Source organism: Trichinella spiralis (assembly GCF_000181795.1).
Source record: "Trichinella spiralis strain ISS 195 chromosome Unknown Scfld5, whole genome shotgun sequence".
NCBI classification, from domain to species: Eukaryota; Metazoa; Nematoda; class Enoplea; order Trichinellida; family Trichinellidae; genus Trichinella; species Trichinella spiralis.
The window spans coordinates 2,517,431-2,542,924 of record NW_003526944.1 but is presented as its reverse complement, the minus strand read 5'-3'; the positions used below and the strand labels follow the sequence as shown (position 1 = coordinate 2,542,924).

At 36.7% G+C, this 25,494-nt stretch overlaps 8 protein-coding genes across 8 annotated transcripts; 3 read left to right on the top strand and 5 right to left on the bottom strand.

The window, feature by feature from the left end:
• The first annotated feature begins 89 nt into the window (after window positions 1-89).
• Tsp_04236 (hypothetical protein) lies at window positions 90-593 on the top strand. The gene is made up of 2 exons (XM_003375002.1): window positions 90-371; window positions 414-593. Exons 1-2 carry the CDS (start codon window positions 90-92, stop codon window positions 591-593), a joined length of 462 nt encoding a protein of 153 aa, XP_003375050.1.
• Window positions 594-994: 401 nt separating this feature from the next.
• Window positions 995-8,143, bottom strand: Tsp_04235 (peptidase, S54 family). The gene is made up of 14 exons (XM_003375001.1): window positions 7,850-8,143; window positions 7,660-7,791; window positions 7,448-7,592; window positions 7,201-7,350; window positions 7,059-7,129; window positions 6,590-6,687; window positions 6,295-6,372; window positions 6,117-6,161; window positions 4,833-4,928; window positions 4,366-4,715; window positions 3,235-4,286; window positions 2,746-3,075; window positions 2,115-2,685; window positions 995-1,173 (listed from the first exon to the last, which is right to left on the bottom strand). The coding sequence occupies exons 1-14, from the start codon at window positions 8,141-8,143 to the stop codon at window positions 995-997; spliced, it is 3,591 nt and encodes a 1,196-aa protein (XP_003375049.1).
• Window positions 8,144-8,270: 127 nt separating this feature from the next.
• On the top strand, window positions 8,271-9,771 carry Tsp_04234 (proteasome subunit beta type-1). Its single transcript, XM_003375000.1, has 8 exons — window positions 8,271-8,378; window positions 8,560-8,599; window positions 8,692-8,821; window positions 8,908-9,018; window positions 9,076-9,157; window positions 9,216-9,345; window positions 9,401-9,507; window positions 9,586-9,771. Exons 1-8 carry the CDS (start codon window positions 8,271-8,273, stop codon window positions 9,769-9,771), a joined length of 894 nt encoding a protein of 297 aa, XP_003375048.1.
• Window positions 9,772-10,249: 478 nt separating this feature from the next.
• Window positions 10,250-10,977, bottom strand: Tsp_04233 (mRNA turnover protein 4-like protein). Its single transcript, XM_003374999.1, has 4 exons — window positions 10,950-10,977; window positions 10,838-10,883; window positions 10,718-10,787; window positions 10,250-10,591 (listed from the first exon to the last, which is right to left on the bottom strand). The coding sequence occupies exons 1-4, from the start codon at window positions 10,975-10,977 to the stop codon at window positions 10,250-10,252; spliced, it is 486 nt and encodes a 161-aa protein (XP_003375047.1).
• A 2,956-nt stretch (window positions 10,978-13,933) lies between these two features.
• Tsp_04232 (putative arrestin domain protein) lies at window positions 13,934-15,378 on the bottom strand. The gene is made up of 4 exons (XM_003374998.1): window positions 14,928-15,378; window positions 14,507-14,854; window positions 14,107-14,445; window positions 13,934-14,049 (listed from the first exon to the last, which is right to left on the bottom strand). The coding sequence occupies exons 1-4, from the start codon at window positions 15,376-15,378 to the stop codon at window positions 13,934-13,936; spliced, it is 1,254 nt and encodes a 417-aa protein (XP_003375046.1).
• Window positions 15,379-17,790: 2,412 nt separating this feature from the next.
• On the bottom strand, window positions 17,791-18,909 carry Tsp_04231 (conserved hypothetical protein). The gene is made up of 5 exons (XM_003374997.1): window positions 18,843-18,909; window positions 18,328-18,394; window positions 18,238-18,257; window positions 18,025-18,193; window positions 17,791-17,905 (listed from the first exon to the last, which is right to left on the bottom strand). Exons 1-5 carry the CDS (start codon window positions 18,907-18,909, stop codon window positions 17,791-17,793), a joined length of 438 nt encoding a protein of 145 aa, XP_003375045.1.
• A 363-nt stretch (window positions 18,910-19,272) lies between these two features.
• Tsp_04230 (putative Low-density lipoprotein receptor domain class A) lies at window positions 19,273-21,848 on the top strand. The gene is made up of 7 exons (XM_003374996.1): window positions 19,273-19,327; window positions 19,402-19,872; window positions 20,521-20,940; window positions 21,019-21,144; window positions 21,244-21,369; window positions 21,440-21,565; window positions 21,727-21,848. The coding sequence occupies exons 1-7, from the start codon at window positions 19,273-19,275 to the stop codon at window positions 21,846-21,848; spliced, it is 1,446 nt and encodes a 481-aa protein (XP_003375044.1).
• Window positions 21,849-22,349: 501 nt separating this feature from the next.
• Tsp_04229 (Ion channel family protein) lies at window positions 22,350-25,476 on the bottom strand. Its single transcript, XM_003374995.1, has 11 exons — window positions 25,337-25,476; window positions 25,004-25,091; window positions 24,818-24,944; window positions 24,576-24,751; window positions 24,392-24,427; window positions 23,849-23,959; window positions 23,602-23,780; window positions 23,239-23,525; window positions 22,909-23,125; window positions 22,745-22,844; window positions 22,350-22,661 (listed from the first exon to the last, which is right to left on the bottom strand). Exons 1-11 carry the CDS (start codon window positions 25,474-25,476, stop codon window positions 22,350-22,352), a joined length of 1,773 nt encoding a protein of 590 aa, XP_003375043.1.
• Window positions 25,477-25,494: the final 18 nt, after the last annotated feature.

Below are 25,494 nucleotides of genomic sequence, written 5' to 3'. Positions count from 1 at the left end.
GCTAATGCTGAGCCGACGATTGACCAAAATAAAAACACTACAAAATAACGCTGATTTCCAAATCCCACACAACCACCGAGAAAAAAACAATGATGATCTTTTTTGAATACGCAATAATTGCACAATGGACAGTGATAGCACAGCTTGGGCACTTGGGCTCGACAATGGGAACAATACCGCGTCTTCAAGCGTGCACTATCGTCGTTGGCAGGGGAAAAACCGCTCAACGGCAGCAGAGCTTTATTCTGACGAGCCAAAACGCGATCCAAACGGTTGTACTTGGCTCGGACGTTGAACATGATGCAATTGATTGCAGCTTCGGCAACAACAAAACTGCACAGTGCCGTAATTCGAGGAAGAGCATCCGCACCGTATAGTTTTGGACAAAAATAAAAAAGAACCATATAATACAGGCTTGCGAAAATGAACAGCAAATATGTCAATCCAAACCAATAGCCGCAACCTGCGCAGTGCTGTATAAAGTAGCGCTTGAATTTATTCAGCCAATACATTTCACCATTGATGAGCAAAAATCATTCCAACAATTTTTTACATTTTTCAAAATTCATTTCCATTTAAAAGAAAAGTGTTAAAACGAAAATTTCAAATAAACACCACAGCCCGATTTTACATTTACCTGTCGACTACAGCATCTTTAAAGATTATAAAGTTCCAACAGGATACTGTAACATAAAGTTCCAATAGGATACTAGTTAGAAATGTTCTGCGGCATCTTGGCAGGTGGAATTTCGCCTTCGCGGTGGATTTCGCGGCGATTTATTCGTGGTGAAGCTTTTAAATACATCCCTCTTCAAAAGGACGACAAACCGCTGGAAAATGTGCACGAGAACCCGTATCAGAAAGAAAAAGAAAAGTGCTTGCTGTGTCGCCTCGGCGTCGAGTTGGATTACAGAAATGTCCGCCTACTGAGTCAATTTTTGTCATCGTTTACGGGAAGACTGTACGAAAAGCATATCACAGGACTGTGCGAATATCAACAACGACGTTTACACGAAGCTATCGCAACCGCTAGAAGGGCCGGACTGATGCCAGTTTTTGTCAAGGATGCTCGATTTTTGAAAGATCCCCGCTTATTTGACCCGATGAAACCAAGACGTCCGAACCCGTACTGAAGACTGCTGTTTACTTCACTGGATGTAGCTTCACCCTGTGCTGAGAGTATCATTTTTGACAGTGTAATTCTCTTTTCACAATAAAATCAATTCATACTATGCAAACTTTTCGAATAAATGACGTTTGCTTATTTCATTTTCCAATCAACAAGCTAGCCCTGATTGAAGATGTAATATGAGGAACAAAGTCGACAACACTAATTTGAAACGGTAACGGTGCTAATGGGGAAAAAATCATCGAAACCCATTCACCTAACGAACAATCTGTGCGCGTAAAAAAATAAGGCATACCTGATTTAATGTTTGTCAGTAAAGCTTCTGCTCTAAAGCATAATCTTCTCCGGTATCAATATCATCACCGAAACGAACACGATTGAAGAAAAATGAACGTGAAATACAAAAGTAAAATACAGTATAAATATTATTCGAAATGATAGTAAAGTACTAATATTATTCGAAATGATAGTAAAGTACAAATGTTTAGTTGACATGAAATGACAAAGTCGAGTAAGTTTCAACTGAAAGAAAAAGAAAAAATTTAATTTTCGAAACAAAAATATGAAAGCAAAATCGATACCGAGTAAGTAATAATCGAAACAGTATCGTTTAATCAAATTCGTGCGTTTTACGTCTCAGTGGAAAAAAATTGCCACAAAGCACATTACAACAAACAATTTTAAGTTTAATGGGTAAAACAAAACACTGCGGTAACAATTATCAACCATCATAAAACAAAATCATCACCCGGATTTGTTATCTTACATCTTGCAACTGCAAAGATAAGAATACTATGCTGCACGGTTCAAACAAAAAAAATAAAGAACGAACAAAATAATAAGTGATTAAAAATAAAATAATAAAAATAAACAAGAAAGTAGAAGCATCAACTTTGCTTTGACGACGATAAAGATGCCGATAATAATAATTTGTCTGCAGGAGAATTGGTTATCATCCAACGTTGTTGCTGCTGAAATAATTTACATTTTTTACTTCCAACATTCTTCACAGTACAAAGTCGGATCGGCATTTCGAGCCAGCGGACTAGTTCCGCATTGCGGGGCACCTTGCTACTATCTGCGCTGAACAGCACACCCGCTAGATGCTGATATCGAGAATGTCGATCACCGCCGCCGCTGTTGCCGTTGCTTTTATGGGTGTGGTAACTGCCGCTACCATTTGGCGTTAGGTGGGCCAACTTTGCTCTGGTTAAACTGCTGACGCTGAGTGGATTATTGTTCGATCGATTCAATTTTAAATCTTTGTCATGCTGATTAACAGAGCATGATCGCTTTCGATGAGAAACTAAGCCTGCTCCCAACCGTACAGCACTACTAGTGCTAGTATTTCTACTACCATAGGGACTGTTGTTAAAGGCTGTAAAAGCACCACTGTTGGCATGTTGTGCAGCACGCATATTCAACACTTCCAACACGATACGAACTACATCGTCTCTTTTCAACAATGCACCCCGCAACGATCTCATCAACAACACCAACGTCAACAAGCAAAAGCCTAACTGTGCAAAAAACAACCAATAATGATACTGCAACCACTGAAATGAGAAAAAGAAAAAAATTTAAACGTCATTAAATTAATTAATCATTTATTTTACTTTAGCCTCTTGATCCACCCAACGATCAACCGGCAACGAGATACGCTTGGTCAAGTTGTCCACCTTCGACTGCAGCACGCCCAACGTCTGATCTTGCGACTTGATCAACATCATCAACCGCATCTCAACGTCACCTGCTACTTGCATGGTCTTGTTGAGCAAACGTTGAATTTCTTCAATTTGACGCTTGTAATTGCGTGACAGTTCACTTAAATACTGACTGCTCAGACTGACGTTCATTTCGAGCGTTTTCAGCCGATTGTTGAGCCGAATGAAAACTGACTCTTTGGAGCTGGTGCTGCTTCCCGGTAAGGCAAGCTCGTTGGGCAGCTGCGCCATTCCCAATTCGTCAGTTTCTCTGCTCATCTTCGGGTAAACTTTCTGGGCCCTCATCTCCACCTCTTCCTCTTTGTTATTATTATTATTATTCTTTTTCTTTTTCTTCTTCTTATTCTTAATCTCCTCTTCTTCCTCATCCTTCGCATCCACCACCGGAGATAAGCGTTCGTCGAACGGATTCTTGGTCAACGACGACAAATTCTTCACACTGCTGCTGTTGTCCAAATAGCACATCAACCTCTCGTCAGCGGCTCCGTTGTGGTGGTTCGACTTCTCCTCCTCCTGTTGTTGTTCCTGCCTCTCTGCAACACCATTCCACTGCTTACCATCTGAATCAGCTGTCGTTGTCAGCTGGTCGAACGATGACCCCGACTCGTGGGTTCCACTTTCTTCGGTTTCGTTCCACAAGGACAACAACGTTGGGCGGTCACTGACAGAGACGACATCTTCCGCCTCGGCCAGGTCTGAAGGAGTGGTCATCGACGACGCTTTCGCAGCGACCAGACGGATGAAATAGCAATATTTGGTGCTGCTCTGAACGGCCTGTTCAGTACAAGTCCAACAGGATGCTCGTTGCGGAACACTGTCTTCCAGTGTGGCCGTTTCTTTGTCCGCGGCAATTTGCACAACCCGCAAAACTCCCTTGGCCTTGCCCAACATCTCTTTGGCCATGTTCACAACCGCGTCTTTGGCCGTGTTCAACAGGTCCATTTTCGACGAATCGTTGCTCTTGGCTGAGTCTTGATCGACGGCAACCAGTGACGGCGACGACGGATCCACACCCTCGCCTGGTGAAGCGGATGTCGGCACGTTGGGTTCGTCTTCGAGATGCATCGCCTCGGCCTCGTACTCTTCGACCATTGAAATGCCAAAAACACGAAACAAACTGACCGGGCAGAAGTGTTCCGAACCGTAATGGCTGAGCAATTCCACGCGAATGTACTTGGCGTATTGCTTCAACGGAATCTGGAAACGCTGGACCTCGCGTGCATCCTGGGCCGTCCACTCGCCGACCAAATTCCACTCGACCGTCGGATAACGTTCGCTGACCCACAGGCGGAACTGTTTCGGGCTTGAGGAGAACAATTCAAAATTTGCAATCTCAACCGCACTGATCTGAACCGTCTCGCACAATTCAACAATAAACCATTTGGGCACTTCCGTCTGACACGCATTCAACATGTACTCATCCCGTTCTTTGTCTGCATTGCGATGTTATTTTTTTTCAAAAAAAAATTCTTCATTGTTCAATTTTTTCTCATGGAAAACAATTTCCCTCACCTTTAAGCAGTGCGGCCACGTTCTGGGCACCGGCATTCGCCTGCATTATTTTCGCCCCACAATCTTTGCTCGCGTAATTGCGATTCGTGTACGGGGTAGCTGTGCTGCCGCTGGGCGTGGCAACCAATTTCTGAAAAACTGTACAAACAACACAATTCAAACGAACACAACAGGAACAAAACAAAACAAAACCGCGCCCTTTACCGATAGGCTTCAAATTTTGCTGCTCTTCAAGCTTTTTCTTTGTCCACTCGTCAAATGATTGCAGCGGCTCTTCGTCACTGATCGTCTCATTTGGCGTTTCCACCGACCTGACCGTCCTATCAAAAGCAATATCATCAATCAAATTACTGAAATAACAAAAATGAAAAAAAATCATCAATTACTGCATTTCTTTGGCTGGACAAAAAATCGGCGGTATTAATAAGTCCTAAATAGACATTTTCCTTATTTTAACAAAAACAAACATTAGTAAACCATATGAAGTTCTTACTTTTTTAAAGCAAACTTCTCCATCTGCAGACGGTGGCATGCAGGAAACATCACAGGAAAAGAAACTCATCCTGAATGAATCATTGAAAACTATAATAATTTTAATTGATCCTGAAAAAAACTATTACTTTCTAGTGATAAAAATAAAACATGCCGCTCAAATTGACGGTGAAAATAAACTGATATTGATCACAATGCATAGACTAATGACGTCAGATCAAATCAACACAAGGTTATTATCAATTAACAAAGACAGAAATTCGTCATTAAACATTCCACCAGAATTAAACACCACCCATCCTGAGTAAATACCACCAACCTGCCTATGCAATAATTTAAATAGTTAATATTCGTAACTTTATTAATAACAAGCAGTTCATAAAATTCACCAATAGTTAATTATCAAGTTACTTTAAAAATCTTTTTACATTCATAGAAATTTGAGGACATATTCAATAATAAGTTGACGTTAAAAAAGGGTTTACTTTTAGTAGAAAATTAAAATCATCTATGAAACAATCAAATTCAGTCTGTTAAGAACAGGTATCGAGCTCTAAAAACACCAAACTTAAATAAACTAATAAAAAATAAATTTAAAACAGTCCATTTTCATAACTAATTAACTATTAATATACAAACGCAAGTCAAGTAAACATTCTATTTACACAAAAAGTTTGAAATGAGCAAAATTTTACTGTGTATAATAAACGCAAGCTGTTCAATGAACAAATCAATGACAACTAGTCTATTAGGTTAAGGAAGTCTTGAGCAAATTTTATAAAGCAGAAAATATTCCGTAAAAAGACATATTTGCTTTAGCAAGCAATTCACAACAAAAGTTTTCTTCAAATATGCTTATAATTCTCACTTTATATATACGAAAATGAAATAAAAAATCATTGTAACATTCGAGCAAAAGTAATTTGTTTACTAAAGCTGAAGAATACACTTATGCAATAAAAAAAGAATAACTAAAATCGTTCCTGATTTCTTACCTTAACAAAACCGCTTGCAATACCAGTAGTGCATTTCTAAAAAGTCGCGCCCACATCACAACCGTATCATCAGGAGTTCAACCTATAAACCATTTTACAATAATACTGATAAGTAGGTACTATTTTCATTACAGTACAAATTTAAAATGATAATTGAACTTTGTTTTTTTTTACTTTAATTCATCCTTTCTACTTCACCAAAAATGTATTTCTTGGTTGCACTTTAGTCTTCATTGATATTATATTGAAGTATGGCTTAAAAACCGTACTTCGATAGATCCATGTCTATATGATAACATAAACGTTGCACTGAAAATTTTGTAACAATATTTAAAAGGAACATACAAATAAAAAAATGAATTATATATATGCCATTTCTATAATAAAATTCAAATGTACATATGTTTCCCAGACCGTACAAACAAATTTACATCAGTCTCACCTTTTATTGATTTCAGAAGTCACTTTCACACGTAGGACAACCAAAATGAAAAACAATGTTAAACCAATATAAAACAAGCTAGAAATGCTTTAAACAAAATTTGATCAATAAATTAAGTTTCGATACGCTAAAATCTCGAATTTCGGAAATATCAATTGCTCGACTGCTTGAACAATCGAACGTATTCATTAACAACAACACCACGCCGTTCCCATAATGCGTCTCCATACATGGCATACAAACTAGAACAAAACAATTAAACAACATAAACATATATTCCAATTTTTTTAAATACATTCCAAAGAAGCTTCCGCCAAGGTGAGCTGCGTGATCAAATAAACGCCAGCGAAACAGCAAGCCTGCTAAGTCGAATCCAACAACCATAATAATCGCCTATAAACACTTTGCCATATTAATACGCTATGAAAAGGCAAAAATAATATTTAACATTTTATTAAACTGTAAATATTTAATACCGCAAAATTCACTGATAACATAAATCAATAATAGGATACAATTGAATGTCGTATCCCAGCATAACAAATTAAACAAAACGTTAACAAATTCACGTAATTAAAAAAATTTCACCTGTGACGCAGTAAAAGTCAGAAAGGGTAGAAAAACTATCGTCAGTTCAGCATCCGGTATTTTACAGCATGTGTACATCAGCATGGCCAAAATAGCCCCAGACTAAAACAATAATTAAAAATTATTTTATTGAAATACACAAAAAATCATTTACAAAATAAAGCACTTTAACTTACAGCCCCAACAGATACCTTTTTATTTCCATTAATTGCTTTGATTATAAGGCTACACATTGATGATACAGCACCTGAAAATATTTTCATTTAGAAACGTAACATATAAAAAATATCCATAATGCAAAATTGAAGTGACTCATACCTGATGTAAGATATAGAGCGACAAATTGCTCCAGACCTGTAAGTCGAACTAGCGTAGGACCGAATGACCAAAGCACGTACATGTTCACAGCCATGTGAAGGAAATTAATGTGCGAAAATACGGAATAAATCATCGGTGTACACAAACTTGCTAAAATTTTTTCAAAATCAAAATATATTCATGCAAATTTAATCGTTTAATGAAAATTTAAAATAAAAATTAATAATATATTAAAATAATATTCTACCGCCAAAATAACCACACATGAAGTATCTTTTCAACAAAGGATGCAACTTGGGTACTTTCCAAGCCAGATAAACTGCAACATTGAGAGCAATAATTCCACCAATTGCCTTCTGGCCAATTGTAATTTTTCCCCAAATATCGTTTAACTAAATTATTTAAATATTAACTAAATCTAACAATTGAGAACAAAATTACAAAGCACTAGCATCGTACCTGTTGGCGCAATGTTCCAACTTTCCTTCCATATTCATAACGCCAGTTGCGTCGATCTAATAAATATTCCTTTTCAGATTGGTATCGTTCATATTCAGCAACAGTAGCAGCCAGAAAACAAGAACAACCAAACTAGATAATAACATTTTTTGTAATATTCAGACAACTGTACAATTTCTACAAAACGTACAGCTGCTGTGAACAAAATAGGCTTGCAAAGATAGCGTAAGCTGCGTTCAGTTACAGGTACTACAAATTGTTCAACGCTTCTTCTAAAATTTCTGCCATTAACCACTTTCTCTGAAATGTCAGTGCTATTCCTGGGAATAATCTTTTTCTCAACACGTCTGAAGCGATGGATATTCCTCGCTAACGGTACTGATAAAGTTGGTAAGGAATAACAAAGACGACATAACCGCAACATAAATCTATTCAAAAAAAAACAGTTTGAATTCAAAATTTTATTCATTAAATAATTCGACATATTTATAACAGTTAAATTAATACACAGTGACAACGTTAAAAGGCTCGAGATAATAAAAACTAAACAAATTACTTTCAGTGTTAAATATATAAATTGCGTATTATAAATTAAAACTCTTACCGTAATTATGCACTTGAACAAAAGGAATAAATCACAACACGGCAACACGGTACTCACCTCACAGTACATTGAGAAAAAAGCTTCGTTGAAACATGAACATTTAATTTATTTTAACGTAATTTAAAAGTTGAAAGTAAAGAAGTTCGCTTATTTTCCAAAAATTTAATTCTGCTTGAAAAATGAGTAAAGCTTAAATTTAAAAATTAAATTATATATGAAAAATTTTATTATTATTAAAAAAAAAGAAATTTGTGAAAATAACATGTAAAAATTATTAATTTATTTAAACTCATCAGATAAAGAAAGTTAATGTATACAAGAATACACATATAAGAAGTTAATACAGTAAAAAATAATACCTGAATGTCAGTCGAATTTGCAGTAGCATATTTCGTGTAGTTGAACATAACAAAAGATGTTAAATTCAGCTATGGAATTTCGTCATCAACTTGCTGACCATTTTACAATGGAATCGGTGAGGAATTTCAAAAAAGCATGGCAGTCAAAAAATGAAAATGCACTCAGCGATCGATTTAATCCGTATACGGAAAACGGAGGGTATTTTATTTTTTATAACAGTTATTTTAAATTTCTTAATAAATATTATTTGATGATGACGAAAGAATCCATTATTTACATTTTAGTACTTGTGCTGGAATAGCAGGAAAAGATTTTGTGATATTATCTGGAGACACTAGACTTAGTGCAAGTTCGATGGTAGTAATGTCAAGAACTGCGCCGAAAGTTTATCGTCTGTATGCTGTGAAATAGTTCGAGTATTTATTGTTTTCATCAAATTTTTTTCTCTCTAGAACACCTAAAGTGTACATGACAGGAACAGGCTTCCAGGGTGATATGATTCAGTTGGTAAAAGTACTACGAACACGAATTCAAGTAATTTCATTGCCTTAATACGCTTTGCATTGTCAGTTACGCATATTATTTTTTACAGCAATATCTTTTCACATTTAACGAATATATGGACATACACGCTGCAGCACAGTTGCTTTCCCGAACACTCTACTTTAGACGATTTTTTCCTTATTATGTGGGGGCAATCATTGGAGGAATCGACAGAGATGGTGAAAAAATAAGCATTAATATTAAAATCATTTAACATTTGAACTATGCCTTTAGGACGTGGAGTGCTCTATTCTTACGATCCGGTAGGGACGATAGAAGAATTACCTTACAGTGCACAAGGAGAAGGTTCTTATTTGATTGAACCGTTTTTTGACAATCAGGTATGTGAAATATTTGATGGCTAAGCTTTAAGCAACAGAAAACTGTAAAATGATATTAATTACTGGAAACGTTTTCAGATTGGCTGGAAAACACAACCCGAACAGACAAAACAACCACTGAGTAAAGAACGCGCCCAACAACTGATGCACGACGCATTCATTTCAACAATCGAAAGGGAGAAGAGCACCGGAGATGCTGTGCAAATGGTCGTTTTGCATGGTGACAGAGTGGAAGAGCATATTTTGAAAATGCGTACTGATTAATGCGATTGAATTTAAACATAGGTTTCAGATTAGAAAAAAATAAACGATTTTGAAATTCAGTCTTATCGGAAAATGTGTTCACAATTACACACACAAACGAGTAATGTAAATTTTGCGTTTGAATGAAAAAAAAAGTTTCAACAACTGAAAAGAAAAACGAAATACGTACCAAAATTTTTAAATTCATACAACGAATTAAATATTTATTGAACAAAACAAATTGTTTTAAAGTTATTTTTTAACTTTTTTTTGTTTTGACAGCTTTCTCACTGTCCCGTCATCGTACCATGCTAAAATTGGATTCAACTTGAATTTTGCCAACTTAATTCCAAAAAGTTCCTAAAATTAAAATTGCCAAATATATTAATTAAAGCGAATGTTTCCAAGTAAATGACATTTACCAAAATTTTCGCCTGTTCCGGAGTCAATACGCAATCTTTCTTACAAACGACGAAATCTTTTTCCATTATAATAACACCTAATAAAGTCGAATAATAAAAAAGACATCAATGACAACAAATGGAAAAATGTTACCCTTCTCCAACGTGACAGGAAGTCCCAACTTTCGCAACAGTGGTTCTATAGTGAACTGAAACTGTTCCAATGGACCCGCTGGAATTGTGATCGTCTCTGTAGCTTTGTTACCGCTTCTCGCAAATTCTGGCTGCTCCAATTTTTTCAAATTTCTGCAAAGCAAAGCTGCAAAAGCGTGCACAATTTCCACTGCTGTGCGAACCTTATTACATCGTCGACAGACAAATTGGAGAACATCAGTCCACGTTGACCAACCAGCATTGAACTCAATTTGCACAAATTTTCCCTGTACTCTTCGGATGGAATTCTTCCCAAAGCAATTGCCAATACTTTGTTACGACCGAAGAAAAATCTATCATGACAGAACAAAATCAAAAATACCATTCAATATAACAACAGAATAAACACTCACCGACTGTTTTCTTTGAAAACATGCCTGACTTGGTTCATTTGAGCTGTTCGAAACGATTCCACAGAAAACACTAAAATAGATTTGTACGCGTCTATGCAACGCCGCACCTCATCGACTAACTTTTCTTTCCCTTCTCTTCCTTTCTTTTTAACAACAGTTAATGAAACTGAAATTACAATAAAAATTTTTTAATGAAAAAAATAAAATTACAAATATTGAACGTGATATTTACCTTCTTTGTCTCTTTTGGATCTGGGCATTTTCAAACTGCTCAATTAATTTCCACTTTTGATATAAATGTGTACTGTAATAATTACGGTACATATTGATGTTAAAGTATTAATTATACAAAAATATGAACTTGTTCAATAATTGATTAATGTGAAATTTTAATTAAAAATTATTTCAAAAAATGGAACAATTAATAATTATAAGTGCTGATAAGTTCAAAATTGTTTGTTGAAAAAAAAAAAGAATTTATACAAATTGGTCGTTGAGAGTTCAAATTGTCAGTCAAATATATTCAAAATAATAATCATTATGAATTGAGTAAAACAAAAAAAATATTAACATTAGCTCACGACAAATGAATTTGTAACCACTCGCGTGTGCAGCATGTGCGAGCATTATTGAATCGACGGTGAAGGGACGATCGATGAAAGAAAAAAGAGTATATTATTTGTTTTGATATTATTGAAGATTTAGTTCAAATTTCACGATTCAGTTGTGCGGCAGAAATCGTAATTGCAATGTGGAGTGGTATTTTCAGTTGGGTTTGCTTTTTCACATGTTGTCAACAAATGCGCATTCTGGTCAACGTCGACACCGGAAATTAGCTTTCAGCTGCCCATTTCCGTCAGTTGAGTCATTTGTTGATTGAGGCGAGCAAATAATAGAATTCTGACGGGAAATTGGTAGATTTGTGAATTGTGACGTGACGGATTAGAAAAGATTAAACGCAAAATAATAATAATAACAACACAGTAAGTAATAATAGGCAGCAGGTTTGACCAACTGACGCGTGGCTTATTATTTATGATTGGTTTTTTCCCTTTTCAGCTTTCGGCAAGGTCGTTCTTGGACAAACCATAGACGTTGGCAATGAAGCTTTACTGTTGTTGTTGTTGCTGCTGAATAAAGTTATTCGAAAAACAAAAACAGAAACCTGTCCCACCAGCCAGACTGACACTAATTTTCAAAGCAGTTTCATCTATCTTTTTCATTTGAACATTGAACGCGTTGAGAACAAAATTTCGTCCTTTCAAAAATCCCTACAGCAGGGCTGCTGCAATTGCACGGCTGGTTCCGCTTTCACAATGCAGAATAACACCCGACAGCACCAATTTCACGTTTTTCAAATTATGACAGAAATAATAATTGTCAACACAATCCAACTACCCCTCTCCCCCTCTCTCTCATTTTTGCCAATTAAAATTGGAATTCCTTTCTCTGAGAATTTCAAATTTTAGACAATTTCATCAATTGCGCAAAGCAAAATTATCTTTCAAAAATAAATATGAACTGAAAACTGCATTGCACACAACTACGCAGATTCACTGTAGTGAACTAAAGTAGTTAACAAATTGTTAAAAAGATAGAAAAAAATTTATGGTAACTTTTTTTGCACGCCAGCATATTGGTGTGTGCATATTCGATTCGCGAAGCAAACAAACTTGTCGAACATGTTGAAATGATGACAACGGCAACAAAAAAGGTAATAACATTTTCCAAAAATGATGCAACAAAAGAGAAGCTAAATCAAAGCGCCTTCTTGTTTGCTTGCAACAAACCACCTAATATGCATAATAATACTATTACTCGGTACGCATCGACATTTCTCTATTGCAAAAATGCAACATCAACAAAGCTCAAACATTTCTAAAGTGATAAAAAAACATTGAATAAATAAAAGAAAAAATGCACAAAAAATATAAATAAATTCCACCCTTGGATCCTGTCCAAAAAAAAATAGAAAAATAATGAATGCTTTTCATGCATATTTTGATTTGAAAAATGTCCCATCCAATCAATAGATTGGACATCTCAGCAGTGCACTTCAAAAGTGTCACTTTCAATCAGCACCGATGACAAATTAAAACAGACGACGCAACGGGGAAACCTTTTCCAAACCAATTACTACTTACTTACTACTTGCTTCATCAGCCGGGAAGGTTTTTGTTTTTCGTTCGCTGAACGCGCAAGCAAAAATACATGTGGAAAGACCAAAAAAGATATTCAAAATTCAAAAAGCAAAACCAAAAATGATAGATATTAAAATCTTAACAATAATGGAGACAAACAAATTACAACAACATTGTTGTGCAGCAAATTTAAACTACTTAGTCACGCAAACCGTAAAACAATACCAATATTATTTTTCTTTTGTTCTTTTTTTTGGTTTTAAAAATTTTCAAAATAAAAAAAACATCTGAACAGATCAGCCGGAAGAGAGAAAAAGCTGCCAAAAAAAGCTATAAAGAAATAAAAAAATATAAGCAAATAAGAACGTCGATTTACATTCTGTCTCAAATGGAGCAGTTTTCCAATCGACATCTGCTATATATATATATTTATAGCCTAAGAAAAATTACAACATTACTACTAGTGCTACAACACACGTACAACTGTATGTATGCATGTGATACCAGCCTTCTTTGAAACAGCATGTAAATTGGAAAAGAAAATACCTCAAAACAGTACAAACAGCAGTAAGTATGTGAGAGCAGAATAAAAAATTATTGTCTTCAACAAAGACAGACAGACAGACAGACAGACGTTTGACTGAAAACACAACTGCCCAAAATAAAAAAAGAAATAATGAAACAAGCAGATTCATCAACTGGCATTATTCACTAAATACGTGCATAAAAACCACTACGAGAAAAAGAACAGAACGAGAAAAAAAAACAGAATATTATAAATGAAAACAATCGAATAAATTTTTATAATAAATTATAATAGAAGCATTAAATCAAACACCACCGAAAAAAAGACAATATCAATGATGAAAATGAAAAAAAAAGTTTTTTTAACACCTGCTCTATGTGCTGCTTTCTATATAATAATTGTGCTACGTGAGTGTGTGAGTGCGGATGTAGCTATTTGACACACAAGGCGGACGGAAACCAATCAAAAAACGAACAAGCAAAATGCCAAAAAACAACTAGGCATGATGCCAACTGGTCAGCCGCCGAGATATATGAAAGAAAAATGATATCAGATGCTCAATACTGGATAGAACGGTGCGTATTCGATGCGATTCATTGGCGACGGATTGGCAGCCAATTCGAACGAACTCAAGCCGAACGCACACTGGACATATTTGATCGATTCTTCAAAAACCAAACAACAAAAATAATAATAATTAAAATTAACGAATAAATTTTTACTTGTCGCCGGCAACAGTGCTTTGCAACTGTTCGAAGAATTCATTCCATCTTTGCAATCGGTGCTGTCGTTGTTACAATCGCCGACGGCTTGTATCTCAAATGGAGAAGCAATTTCGATCGGTGCTTGAACAAGCAGAACCTGATTGGAACGACCAGAAAAAATGAACTGCAATTCGAGCTCGTAAGAGATGTGCATAATTGGACAAGTATCAGACGAAGCGGGTACAGCCGGGATGCGAAATAGAACCTCATTCGGGAAACTCTTCTTACTACGACCGCTCATCTGCTTGGACATTTCGTTGGTTACTACACAGCGACTAGCACAACCCAATTTTGCTTCTAGTCGAATATTTTTTAATTATAATAATAATTATAATTATTATTAATCATCATAACTCACTCGGATCGGTAGATTTGGTCGAATAGTATGTTTCTTGTTGGATTAATTTGGCGCAAATTTTGGACAACGGCTTGCGACTGGAGTTCGCAATTTGCAAAGTAGCACTGACCGTCTCGCCCGGAACGTACAGACGTTTCGGCAAATATAATTCACAACTAATCATTCCTGAGGTGCAGCAATTCGACACTTTTTCGCTGTCCTCGTGCACTGCCGGTTTGAGCAGTTCAGTGCAAGTTGAATTCAATTTGGTCGACGGATCACGATTCAACACGGTAAATGGTCTTTCGGTAACATAATTTTGACGTCCAGTTCGTGAAATAATCGCCTGACAATAATAGCGAATAGAACCTTTAAAAAGAAAAAGAAAAAATCATTATTATTAGTGCTATTTGTCCAAGCTTTCAATTCCATATTTTATTACCATATTTTCCTTCAAAGCTGTTCAACAGACGTTTCGGCAATGGAAACGTAAACGGTATGCTGTGTTCGCCACTGGGAAGGACAAATTCACCAGCATCCTCTTTTCCAGGCAAACGGTCGACAAGAACAACTTCCTTGTCAAAGTAGACCATTTCGCCTGTATTTTTCGAACCCCCCTGCTGGACACTGTCGCCAGCCACAGTACGTCCATAAGACATCGAGATACTGTTGGACGGGATGTTGTCGAACCTAGCACGGCCGCGGAATACCAAGCGCAAATTGGCAAGTCGAAGCGGCTGATTGAGCGAAATTTTCACGCTGCCGTCAACATCATCTTCCGGGTAGTATGTTGCAGGGTCTCGGTCGAACTGGATGTCGAATTTGTTGAACTGGGCTGAAGAAGCACCACCGCCACCGCCACCACCAACATGAGCACCGTTGACGTTGTCCATTATTATTTCCAATATACTAGTGTGCGTGCGCTTTGGAAAGTGAACTGAAATTTAGGGAATTTTCAAACGACAAATTTCTCCAGAAATAATTCATTATAAGTAAACACAATTATATATATGTATATATGTATGCAAAGTTGCTTTTTTGACAACAGGCACGCCAATTCTGAGCACAACCAAAGCACCCTTTGGGCTTGACAAAAAGTGGACAACGAGAAATTTGGTCAAACGAGACCGGAATGTCAATCACACGCGCATACTGACTACTAAAAGCCAGAATGGAACAACCGCTGTCCAAGTATAAGTGTGCCTGTCTGTCTGATTGTGCACTACACTCAACTGTTCAATGAAAATCACATTTTTATCACTGATCACCGTCAATGATGCAACATTGAATCAACCGAATTGATCAGCAAATATATATATAACTGGAAAAATGGTTACAATGATAGACTTTGGAAATGAATCAGCTCAACTACTGTTGACATATGAAAATTTTTTCCAACAAAAACTAACTGAAATATACCAAACAGTAAAAGTCATGCTTCTGAGTCACCCGATGAATCAACATATATCATCCAGTCTGGAACAGGAAATACAAACAGATAGATGAAATCGCTCATCGAATACAAAAAGAAACGACACAATACTACACTATAATTAAGATACAACTCAAATAATTGATCATGGAAAACCTAAAATTCAACTACAATTAAAACTTCCTCTTATTGTCCTTACAAAATAAAAAAAACCTATAAAATCATCAAATTATTGCGAAATTTATTTTCACTCCACTTGCAAAATTATCAAAAATTACAACGATGAAATTCAATTACAATAAGAAAAATATCAATTTATCACGGACCACCACTTTTTCAAGATATAAATAAAGACAATGAAAAGGGGTTGTTTTTCAAGTAAATTATGAAAATTTACACAACTACCGAATTCTTGAAAACAAAAATCAGTCAATGTTGGTTGCTTGCATGCGCTCGACAAATCTTGGCAACAGTGCTGCTTCTTTCAACAATAATCAATCAATCAAAATGTGACACCATTAATAATTAAACCACGTCGAACAACTGTACGCTGTCAAGAGTTATTGCGCTTGAAAATCATACAGTAAGGACTCCCTCCAAGGAATCTCCGTCGAACAGGCAGAAGAGACTCTCCTTCAACTTGAAGCAGGTTGCTGAAACCGCGAATGGACTGCAGTGCCGCAAAACATGTCGAACTGAAAAGCTTCAAGACGCTAATTTCACAAGTGCAATCGCAAGCAACCAATGCTAGCCAGATTTTAATTATCCAAACGGTCAGCCAATCGATCGCGACGAGACGGCAAGAGCAAATCTAGCGCTTAAAAGTCGGTCTCCTTTTTGTCACAAACCAGCTCTATTACAAGACAAGCAATGTGTTTCAGAATGAAAATGCGCAAACGCTGTAGACAAGTCGTTTTCAATACGCAATGGCAAAAGAACGCTGCCGCTTCAGCTTCACATTTCAACAGTGACTCTACGCTATTCAAAAATTGTTGCTATATTGCAATGCTGGGCAACGCAACAACAACAATAAACAAAAGCGAATGAGCAAACGCATTCTGCTCGTACAACCACGACCAAGCAACCAAAAATACATCATTAAAGCAAAACGTTCGTGTTCAACGATCAATTGAAGATTTATAAAAATTTGTTTACACATGAAGCTCAACAATTTAGCTGAAACTTTTTCATTAACATTTTTTATGTCAATTGGTTGGCTGGCTATTCTTAACTCAAGTATAACTTTAAGTACATTTGAAAAAAAAGGCGAAACTCTGTTCCAGTTGCTCGAATGATTATTATTATTATTCACCAAATGTTCGAAAGCAAATTTCGTAAGGCAAAAAGAAATGACGATGATGATTAATTGAAATTGAAACGTCGAAACAAATGACAAATATTATTTCAAGAAATACCAACTGAAACAAAAACACAGCTAGTAATTGAAGATTATAAGCGAAACACTGCTAGTTGCCGAAAATGTCATCGAAAGACAAATTAAGCAATATCAAATTCAACTTTCAACGATTTATAAATCGCCGCAGTAAAATTGCTCAATTATATAAAAATAACGAACAGACAAACGCTCTTACCTTACGTAGCAACAAACAACGTCAACCAGAAAACAACGACAAACCAACGTGATTGGAAAGCTCAAAATGCTGCGCTGACGTAATAACAAAACTGGCTTCAAAAATAACAAAAAAACGGACACAGCTAAAAACCGAAGAAAGGCAGGTTCAAAGATGACAAAATGGAATTTCAACAGTAGATTGCCGACATTTTCTTCGTAAATGCAAGCAATTAGATGACGGCACCTCGAACGCCAAGTAACAAGTCAGCGATCCTGCAACAAAAACGTATCAAATTGCTGCTAATCAACATCACTATCACTATCATCATCATCATCATCATCAATGCGTCGCAGCCATTCTCCGGCATGCAACGAAACGCGCAGATACGCCACCGCTACTTTTGCCAGCAAGCTGCTAACAAACAAAGCAAAAATTCTCAAAAAGCGTCGAACAATATGTGCACGGATTTGTGCGCAATCGAATTTAACAATGAAAAAGCAAAAAAAACGCAAAAGAAAAAACAAAAATAAAACAAATCATCCGCCTCGCTGAAACGATTCCACAGCTGAACGGCGGCTTTTCCACGTGGCCTTTCAAGTGTCAGCTTGATTGTCGACTGGATGATTTCAAAGAGCCCAAATAGAGCCGGCGTCGCTTGGGAATCATCAATTGAAAATCGAATCCAATCTACGCATCGGCCGGCTGTTGATATTTAAAAAAAACTTTCAAATGTCCTCTCGACAAACTGCGCGGCGTTTGGGCATTGCTAATCAAACAAAAAAAACAATAAAAAAATCAATCGAAAAACAAACAACAATAATTGACAGTATGATTACCCGTCGGGATTACTGTAACTTTGATTTGTAGGTTCGAAGTAAAAGAATTCTTCTTTTTTCCATTTTTCTTTTATAAATTAAAAAAATTTATTGAAATGCGTATTTCAATTTTTGCTGCTTCAATTCAATATTTTTCTAGTATATTTATTTGTATAAAATTGCAACTACATTCGCCATCTCAACTTGAATGGTTTTTAAAAACCATTTTTAGATTAATTAATTATAAATACATCTTTTTATTTATAAACCATCTATCAATTATGCTATTAAAAGGATATTCCATTCAAAAATAAGCTTTGGTCTATTAAAAATATTCAAAGATTATTCTTGAAAAAAAATTACCTAAACTACGAAATAGCATAAAAGTGAAGGTGTTTTATTTGTTGAAAATATTTTTGTATCTTTGAAAAGCTATTTCGCAATATATTTCTTTGATTGAACAGTAAATTAAGTTTGAATTAATTTGGAAAAATTAATTATACAAATGAAATTATTAATTTTTTTATAAAAATTACTTTCTTCTGCATTCACAGCTGAAGCAAAAAAAAGTTCACCAGTGAAAAAAAAAACACTACTTCGCATCGATTATAATATATGTTTGAAGTTGTTGATTTTCGGAAAATTGACATTAAATCTGTAGTTTAAAGCTCAATTGAATTGGAATAGTTTTTCACGGGATTTAGTTGAAAGAGAAGAAATCGGGCCACGAAGTGGACGACCGGTTGCATTAACAAGCTGTGACCTGTTGGAGAAGTCAGAGAAAGAGAAAGGTTCAGCTTGGTTTTGGTAACTTCGAAGCTTGTTGTTTACTGGGGGTTAGTTTTGGGAAAGTCAACAGTCACCGCGAAGCACGGCTAGTTCGGTCCCTTTGTTCCATCCAAAGCGCGGCCAAGCCGACGCAATGCCCACCAACTTCCTTCACCATCTCTGCTGCACAACAGAACGATGATGCATTTTCTTATACTCCTTGTACTGTTGAAAATTCACCAAACCGAGGCTGGTAAGTTCAATTGAACAAATCATTTTTTAACCCCTAAAATTATCATTACAACGAAATTTTTTCTCTTCTTTCAGTTAACAAAGACGACACGACGTTGAACGCAACTTCCACACCAACTTCGGTGGAAGATATTCGTCACAATTTAGTGCAAAATGACAGACCACAAATTTTCGTGCCACCATTTTTTTCCAATATTTTCAACAAAGGCGCCACGGCTGCAGAAACGCAAGAAAATGCGGCCAAAGCAGGCATTCCACCAGTGCCGGTCAGAAAATTGCCAGAATTGCAAGAATCGCAACATCCAATGCAGACCAAAATGATGTTACCGAAAACGGCACTGCCCAAGTATCAACCGTACTTTGTAATGCCACCATTTTTGCAACAACGTGCTCAATTCAATGAACAACCGCAAAATCCCTATTCCAATGGACCACCCCAAACACCGGCGTGGAAAAACTTTTCAAACAGAAGCAATTTCAATCAACGAATTTCCACATCCGCAATTGAAAAACCATCACAACAGTGGTCACAACAATCGACCGATGGTGCAGCACCACCACCACCACCACCACCACCACCAGTTCAACTTCAACAAGAAAACAATCTTTACACTTCACAACAGAAGAAGAACAATTTCCAAATGCCATTTCAGTTCCCAATCTTACAGCCGTATCCATTTTGGTCACTTTTGCAAAATATCCAATCGAATAACATGCACAATCCGTCTCCAAATGGACCAACGCCGCCTAGAACTTACAGCGTCGATAAAGGCAAATTACAAAATCAGAATTTATTCGAAAATGGAATGAATTTCATTCCCAGCCTATATCCAACGAATAACATCAGACCATGGCCAATGGTCAATTCGCAGCCGAATGCAATGCCAATGATGCCGAACAGTCGACCCAGTGAAACTTTGTTCCAGCAGTTTGATCCTCAGTCGGGATTATTTTTCGAAAAACCCAAAATACCAATGCAGCCACCATCACCACCACCACCACCACCAGCACCTCGGCCAGTATTGACCAAACAATTTCAATATCCCGTACCGCAGTTTGAACTGCCAAGACCAAAGCCGACACCGCCGACATTTATCTTGCGCACGCAACTGCCACCGACAGCCAATTTCAAAACTGTCAATGAAATGGAAGACAAACAACAGCATCAACATACGCAGATGATCAATTATTTAGATCGGACAAATTCTATAGTGAATCCTGAAACAAGACCTGTCCAATATCAAATGGAACCACCATTGTTGAACGTGGACGACTTGCAACAGCCGCTGAAAGCGTCCGGATATTACCATCAGCCGAGCTCGTCAATTAATAATGATTCCAGCACGTACATGTTGTCATTGGAACAGAGTCCGATAAATTTTTGCAATCCGTTGGAATTCAACGAACAAGTTCTGGCCAGCTTGAACTTGAAACGTGTGGATTATTTCATAGCAAATATGTCTTGCTCGAGTGTATTCTTCCAATGTTCCCTGCAGACGACATTCGTCCGTCGATGCGCCGGTGCTGACCAAGTGTTCGACGAAAGCACCGTCAATTGCAACTATCGTCACAGTGTGAAATCCTGCTTGGAATACGACCACGTTTTGCATTGCAGTAAGAGTGATCACGATAAGCGATAAATTGATCAAATAATATCGAATATGAATAATTTTGCTGATGACGACAATTTAGCGATCAAAAACCAATGCCTATCCGACGAATACGCCTGCTGCGCCGCACCTCAGCAATGCATTCCGTACGCGAAACGTTGTGATGGAATTGTCGACTGTGCGGATGGTGAAGATGAAAATAATTGCCGTGAGTATATTGGAAATGTTCAATTTTGAAAACAACCACTATACTATGCTATACTATACTGTTGAAGTGAAAAGAATTGATATTCAATTTTTTTTTCAGCAACATGCTCAATCAATGAATTTCCCTGCCTAATTGGCGGAACCTGCATTCCTATGGAACGACGTTGCAATGGAATGCCAGACGACTGTTTCGACAATTCCAACGCAGATGAAAAATACTGCGAATGTACGTGTCACCTACCTATAGTAAAAGTGAATAACAAATGAGCAGTGCTTAAAAGTTCTGTTTACTGCAGATTGTGGCGTGGGAAAATTTTACTGCTACAAATCAGATCCGAACTATGAGTACAGCTGTATCGATGCTAACCAACGTTGCGACGGGGTTAAAGATTGCCAAGGTGGAGAGGACGAACTGAATTGCAGTAAGTTTATTTCTAATTCTTGTGCATCTCTTCCCTTTGTTTCCACTAAAAATAATTAATTTGAAAAAAAAACATTCATGAAATAAACCTCACTTATTCTTTCACTTTTCTGAATCTGTGAAAATTTTTAAACAAAAAATAATCATTGAACAGTATTTTAGAACGCCAAGGTGCTCAATTTTTGCTTTGCGAAAATCAACGACAAAGTGTACCTAGAAAACAATGGTGTGACGGAAACGAAGACTGTGCCGACGGCTCTGATGAAATATACTGTGAATATTAACTAAAATGATCATATAATTATTCATTTCATTCAAAATAATGCCTAATTCAATTTAAACTTGAATGATTATTGTTTTTAACATTATTAATCTTTGGACTTTTTCTCATTAAAGCATTCTGTACACGCTACATGCTATCAAGTGGAATAAACGCTACAAACGAATTGAAAACAAAATGAAAATCAATCGATTGAAAAACTAATAATAACACTTAATTTATAAACACAGATATACAGATGTATATTGAAAAAGATTTTAAGCGTAAATTGTCCTGATAAATTAAAATTAATTAAATTCGCAAACGTATATTGCTTGAAATATTTTTATTAGCAGTAATTATTATGATGAATTCAATTTTTAAAAAAATATTAAAAAAACCTACTGGGAACAGAATTGTTTAAAGCTCAAATATTTACAAATACACAACCCTGAGTAAAGTTATCGACTCCCAGTGTGCTCTGTCGTCCGTGATGACGCACAGAAGATGATGTGAATAGGGTTCATCAATAGCTGTCCAATTCAGATGAACTGAGAGACGATGGTCCGGCTGTTTTCGGAACTGTTAGCAGATTTTTCTCTTGAAACAAAATATGCGAATTGATGCCCGGTGCCAATATTTCCCCATCAAGCTCGTTTTGTTCTTCATAGATGACCGTCGTCGACAGTGGGCTAACGTCCGGCGAATTACACTTCATAACCGGCGACATTACCGGCCCATCTTCCGCTGACCAATCCATCGCATGCAACGTTTTCTCAGTTCCAGATTTTGCCAACAATCTCAACACTTGGGACAATTTAAAATCAATATCACAAATCTGCAACAAATAATCAAATGTGTAAAAAATCATGTTCATAAAAAAATCCAATCTAATCTAATCCAATCCTATTTTTCTTTTACCTGCTTGTCGAAAGCATTCATTCGTGAGAGCAGAGTTTTCTGATTTAAAAAAGCATCTGCTGATGAATGCAAAGAAGCTTTTGTAGCAATATCATCCAATCTGAAGAGAAATGGAAACAACAGAAATTATCCCATCAAATGGATCAGATACTCGTCGCAAATACCGTTGTTGCAATATTTTAACCCGGACGAGCATTTCCGCATGTCCAGCAGAATATTGTTCGATTACATCTTTCACGTCGTACGGTTTCAGTGCTTCACGAAATTTCCTTCTCGCGACCATATACTTCAACCGACGAATAGCTCTCAAGGCATTGCGATAACTGCTGCCCAATTGCTCCAGGCAAACCATCTCACAATCACCGATACTATCGTCTTCAGCTGAAAGAAAATTCGAATAAAGTAGTAACAAAGCCAATCACATACACGCATATATGTATATATATAATATAGAGGGAGAGAGATATTTTGTGAATAAACAACCGCAGTCGTACCGGACCATTCAGCAGTATTGTTTGGTCGTTGTTCCGGCTGAAGACGAGAAGAACGATAGCGCATGATTGAGGGGGAGAACAGATAGCCGGATACATCGGCAAAGGCAAACGTGCCCAATCGGCCAGTTTTCTTCCTCGGCACTTCCGTGCTAGTTGGATAAGAAGAATAAAACGCATCGGATGGTTGATCGACTGACTGTTGCTGTTGTTGGGAACCTTTTGAAAATGGCGAGCACAAATTTGTGGACGATAGACGACTTGACGAGCGCTCATGATCCATTTTGAGCCTTATTAAAAATGACCCAAATATTCAATAATTCATTACAAGAATAACAACAATAAGCATCAATAATAAATCAATACCGAGGTATAAGTTTCTTTACCATTATTCGACCAATCAAATTCGACGGCGGATTGCGTTCAATAATTCGAATCCTCCAGAAACACTGAATCAAAGTGGCCGCTGGAACCCGTCTACGGATGATGTGCTTTTGACGTTGGTGCTGTTGCACTTTAAGCGCAAAACCGGATCCAAGAATACCCTAAAGCATAGAAGAGCACAATAATAGCAACAAATCCCACATTTCAATACAGTGTGCTTTTTGCTCACCGCAGGCAGTGCAAAAAACGATATGCCAAGAAGAGAGCAAAATGAAGCAACAATTTTACCCTGCCAAGTTTGCGGCACGCGATCACCATAACCGACCGTACACAGCGTTATCTAACGTGCAAAAACAATTCGAGCTCAAATCATCCGACCAATTTTCCAACGCTCATCATTAAAATACAAGATTAAGCACCTCACGATAAACCGTGAAGATTAATTCGAATTTATTGCTCATTATATTATAAAACAAACAATGCGCCCAACTTCGTCAGCAACTTATCAAAATAATAATCCAACTGATCTGTTGGATTTTCGGCGAAGAATTTATTTTTTTTCAATTTTATTCCGTTAATTTTTTTTTCAAATTCAACTCTGCAAATTACCCAGATGATGACAAGATTAAGCTGAAACAAAATGACATCTCACAAAATGTTCCATTTCTCTGGTTTTAGGCAAATCTAATTTTCTAGCAATTATTCTTTTAATGAAATTAAATTAAAAATGCAATTTTTAATTCAAAAGCAGCAATACGAACATTCCACTTACCACACCCCACCAAAGAGCGTCGGCAAATGTGGAAAACTGTTCATTTTCATTTTTCTCAAACAAATAGACCAGAAAGGAAGAAAAAATGAGTCCTAAGAAACCGATATACATGGTGGTCAAAAGTTCCTAAAATACGGCGATTGTTGTTGCTTTAGTTTAAATTTTTCATCAGCTCGTCGATTACCTGTCGATGAAGGTAAACAACACTGCCTAACAGCTTCCAAGAACCACCACGACGATCGATGCGCACCATACGAAGAATTTGAAAGAATCTCAAACCTCGCAATGCGGGTGCGGCGAACATCGGACTCGTCGTACCCATGCCGATTACCACAGCTGAAGCTACAACGACAATCATATCTGAAAGTGAATAAAAATTTTGTAAAAAAACAATTAAGAAAAATCTAAAATTTACAATTTGCTCACCCAAAATACAATACGGCGTCAAAATGTATCGAATTCGTCCACGAAATCCCTGGTATCGAGAGCGGCAGCCACAAGCCATTATTCTCAAAATGTATTCTACGGCCAACCAAATTATAACAATTATTTCCTGAAATCCGTATAAATAAAACTGGACACTGAAATCAGCGTAAACGTAAACAAATTTACCATGCATAGTAAAATTGCAGTGGTCTCCTGGTATTCCGGAATTGTGGACAGCACCGACAGCACCAAGCAACTTGCAGCCAGAAAAAGCCTGTAGACCAAAGCAAAAATTACAGCATTTTAAATGTGAATAATTTATCAAAACGATTATAATATTTAACACAGGAAAAGAACAGAAATTGCGTGACTGAAGTCATTTCATACACATCCGTTGAATTAATTACATATACTTACAGTAGCTTTTCTTTTTCATTTTTATAACAAATTTACACACCAGAAGTTGAAATTCACTAATTCATTAATTTCTATATGAAAAAAATAATTTAAACATCTTACACAAAAAGATGATAAAATATGGCAGGCCATCCGTGTGGACGTTCGAGGAAATCGTAAATGTTTGACTGCAAGCGACGCAGCTTGCCTGTATCCGGCTTCTTTGATAAGCCCGAACATTCCAACAATGCAGCTTCGTTCATTGTAATCAGAAACAGTAG

Bases quoted from the DNA above. Each gene is read 5' to 3' on its own strand.
- Tsp_04236 (XM_003375002.1), top strand. From the start codon at position 90: ATGATGATCTTTTTTGAATACGCAATAATTGCACAATGGACAGTGATA. The intron at 372-413 runs GTATAGTTTTGG...CATATAATACAG, and splicing joins CGAGGAAGAGCATCCGCACC to GCTTGCGAAAATGAACAGCA.
- Tsp_04235 (XM_003375001.1), bottom strand. From the start codon at position 8,143: ATGTCGAATTATTTAATGAATAAAATTTTGAATTCAAACTGTTTTTTT. The intron at 6,688-7,058 runs GTAAGTTAAAGT...AAGTGTTTATAG, and splicing joins AAAAGGTATCTGTTGGGGCT to GCGATTATTATGGTTGTTGG. The intron at 4,716-4,832 runs GTTTGTTTTTGT...TTGTTATTTCAG, and splicing joins ACTTCATATGGTTTACTAAT to TAATTTGATTGATGATATTG.
- Tsp_04234 (XM_003375000.1), top strand. From the start codon at position 8,271: ATGCACTTGAACAAAAGGAATAAATCACAACACGGCAACACGGTACTC. The intron at 8,379-8,559 runs GTAATTTAAAAG...TAAACTCATCAG, and splicing joins AACATTTAATTTATTTTAAC to ATAAAGAAAGTTAATGTATA. The intron at 9,019-9,075 runs GTATGCTGTGAA...TTTTCTCTCTAG, and splicing joins GCGCCGAAAGTTTATCGTCT to AACACCTAAAGTGTACATGA.
- Tsp_04233 (XM_003374999.1), bottom strand. From the start codon at position 10,977: ATGCCCAGATCCAAAAGAGACAAAGAAG. The intron at 10,884-10,949 runs GTAAATATCACG...TTGTAATTTCAG, and splicing joins ATCCAAAAGAGACAAAGAAG to TTTCATTAACTGTTGTTAAA. The intron at 10,592-10,717 runs GTGAGTGTTTAT...CGAAGAGTACAG, and splicing joins GTTTTCAAAGAAAACAGTCG to GGAAAATTTGTGCAAATTGA.
- Tsp_04232 (XM_003374998.1), bottom strand. From the start codon at position 15,378: ATGGACAACGTCAACGGTGCTCATGTTGGTGGTGGCGGTGGCGGTGGT. The intron at 14,446-14,506 runs GTGAGTTATGAT...ATATTCGACTAG, and splicing joins GACCAAATCTACCGATCCGA to AAGCAAAATTGGGTTGTGCT. The intron at 14,050-14,106 runs GTAAAAATTTAT...TGGTTTTTGAAG, and splicing joins AGCACTGTTGCCGGCGACAA to AATCGATCAAATATGTCCAG.
- Tsp_04231 (XM_003374997.1), bottom strand. From the start codon at position 18,909: ATGCGAAGTAGTGTTTTTTTTTTCACTGGTGAACTTTTTTTTGCTTCA. The intron at 18,395-18,842 runs GTAATTTTTATA...AATTTATAAAAG, and splicing joins AGCTGTGAATGCAGAAGAAA to AAAAATGGAAAAAAGAAGAA. The intron at 17,906-18,024 runs GTTTTATTTTTG...TTTGTTTGTTAG, and splicing joins TTCAGCGAGGCGGATGATTT to CAGCTTGCTGGCAAAAGTAG.
- Tsp_04230 (XM_003374996.1), top strand. From the start codon at position 19,273: ATGATGCATTTTCTTATACTCCTTGTACTGTTGAAAATTCACCAAACC. The intron at 19,328-19,401 runs GTAAGTTCAATT...CTCTTCTTTCAG, and splicing joins AATTCACCAAACCGAGGCTG to TTAACAAAGACGACACGACG. The intron at 21,370-21,439 runs GTACGTGTCACC...TGTTTACTGCAG, and splicing joins AGATGAAAAATACTGCGAAT to ATTGTGGCGTGGGAAAATTT.
- Tsp_04229 (XM_003374995.1), bottom strand. From the start codon at position 25,476: ATGAACGAAGCTGCATTGTTGGAATGTTCGGGCTTATCAAAGAAGCCG. The intron at 23,781-23,848 runs GTGAGCAAAAAG...TCTATGCTTTAG, and splicing joins CGTTTTTTGCACTGCCTGCG to GGTATTCTTGGATCCGGTTT. The intron at 23,526-23,601 runs GTATTGATTTAT...ATTTTTAATAAG, and splicing joins GTAAAGAAACTTATACCTCG to GCTCAAAATGGATCATGAGC.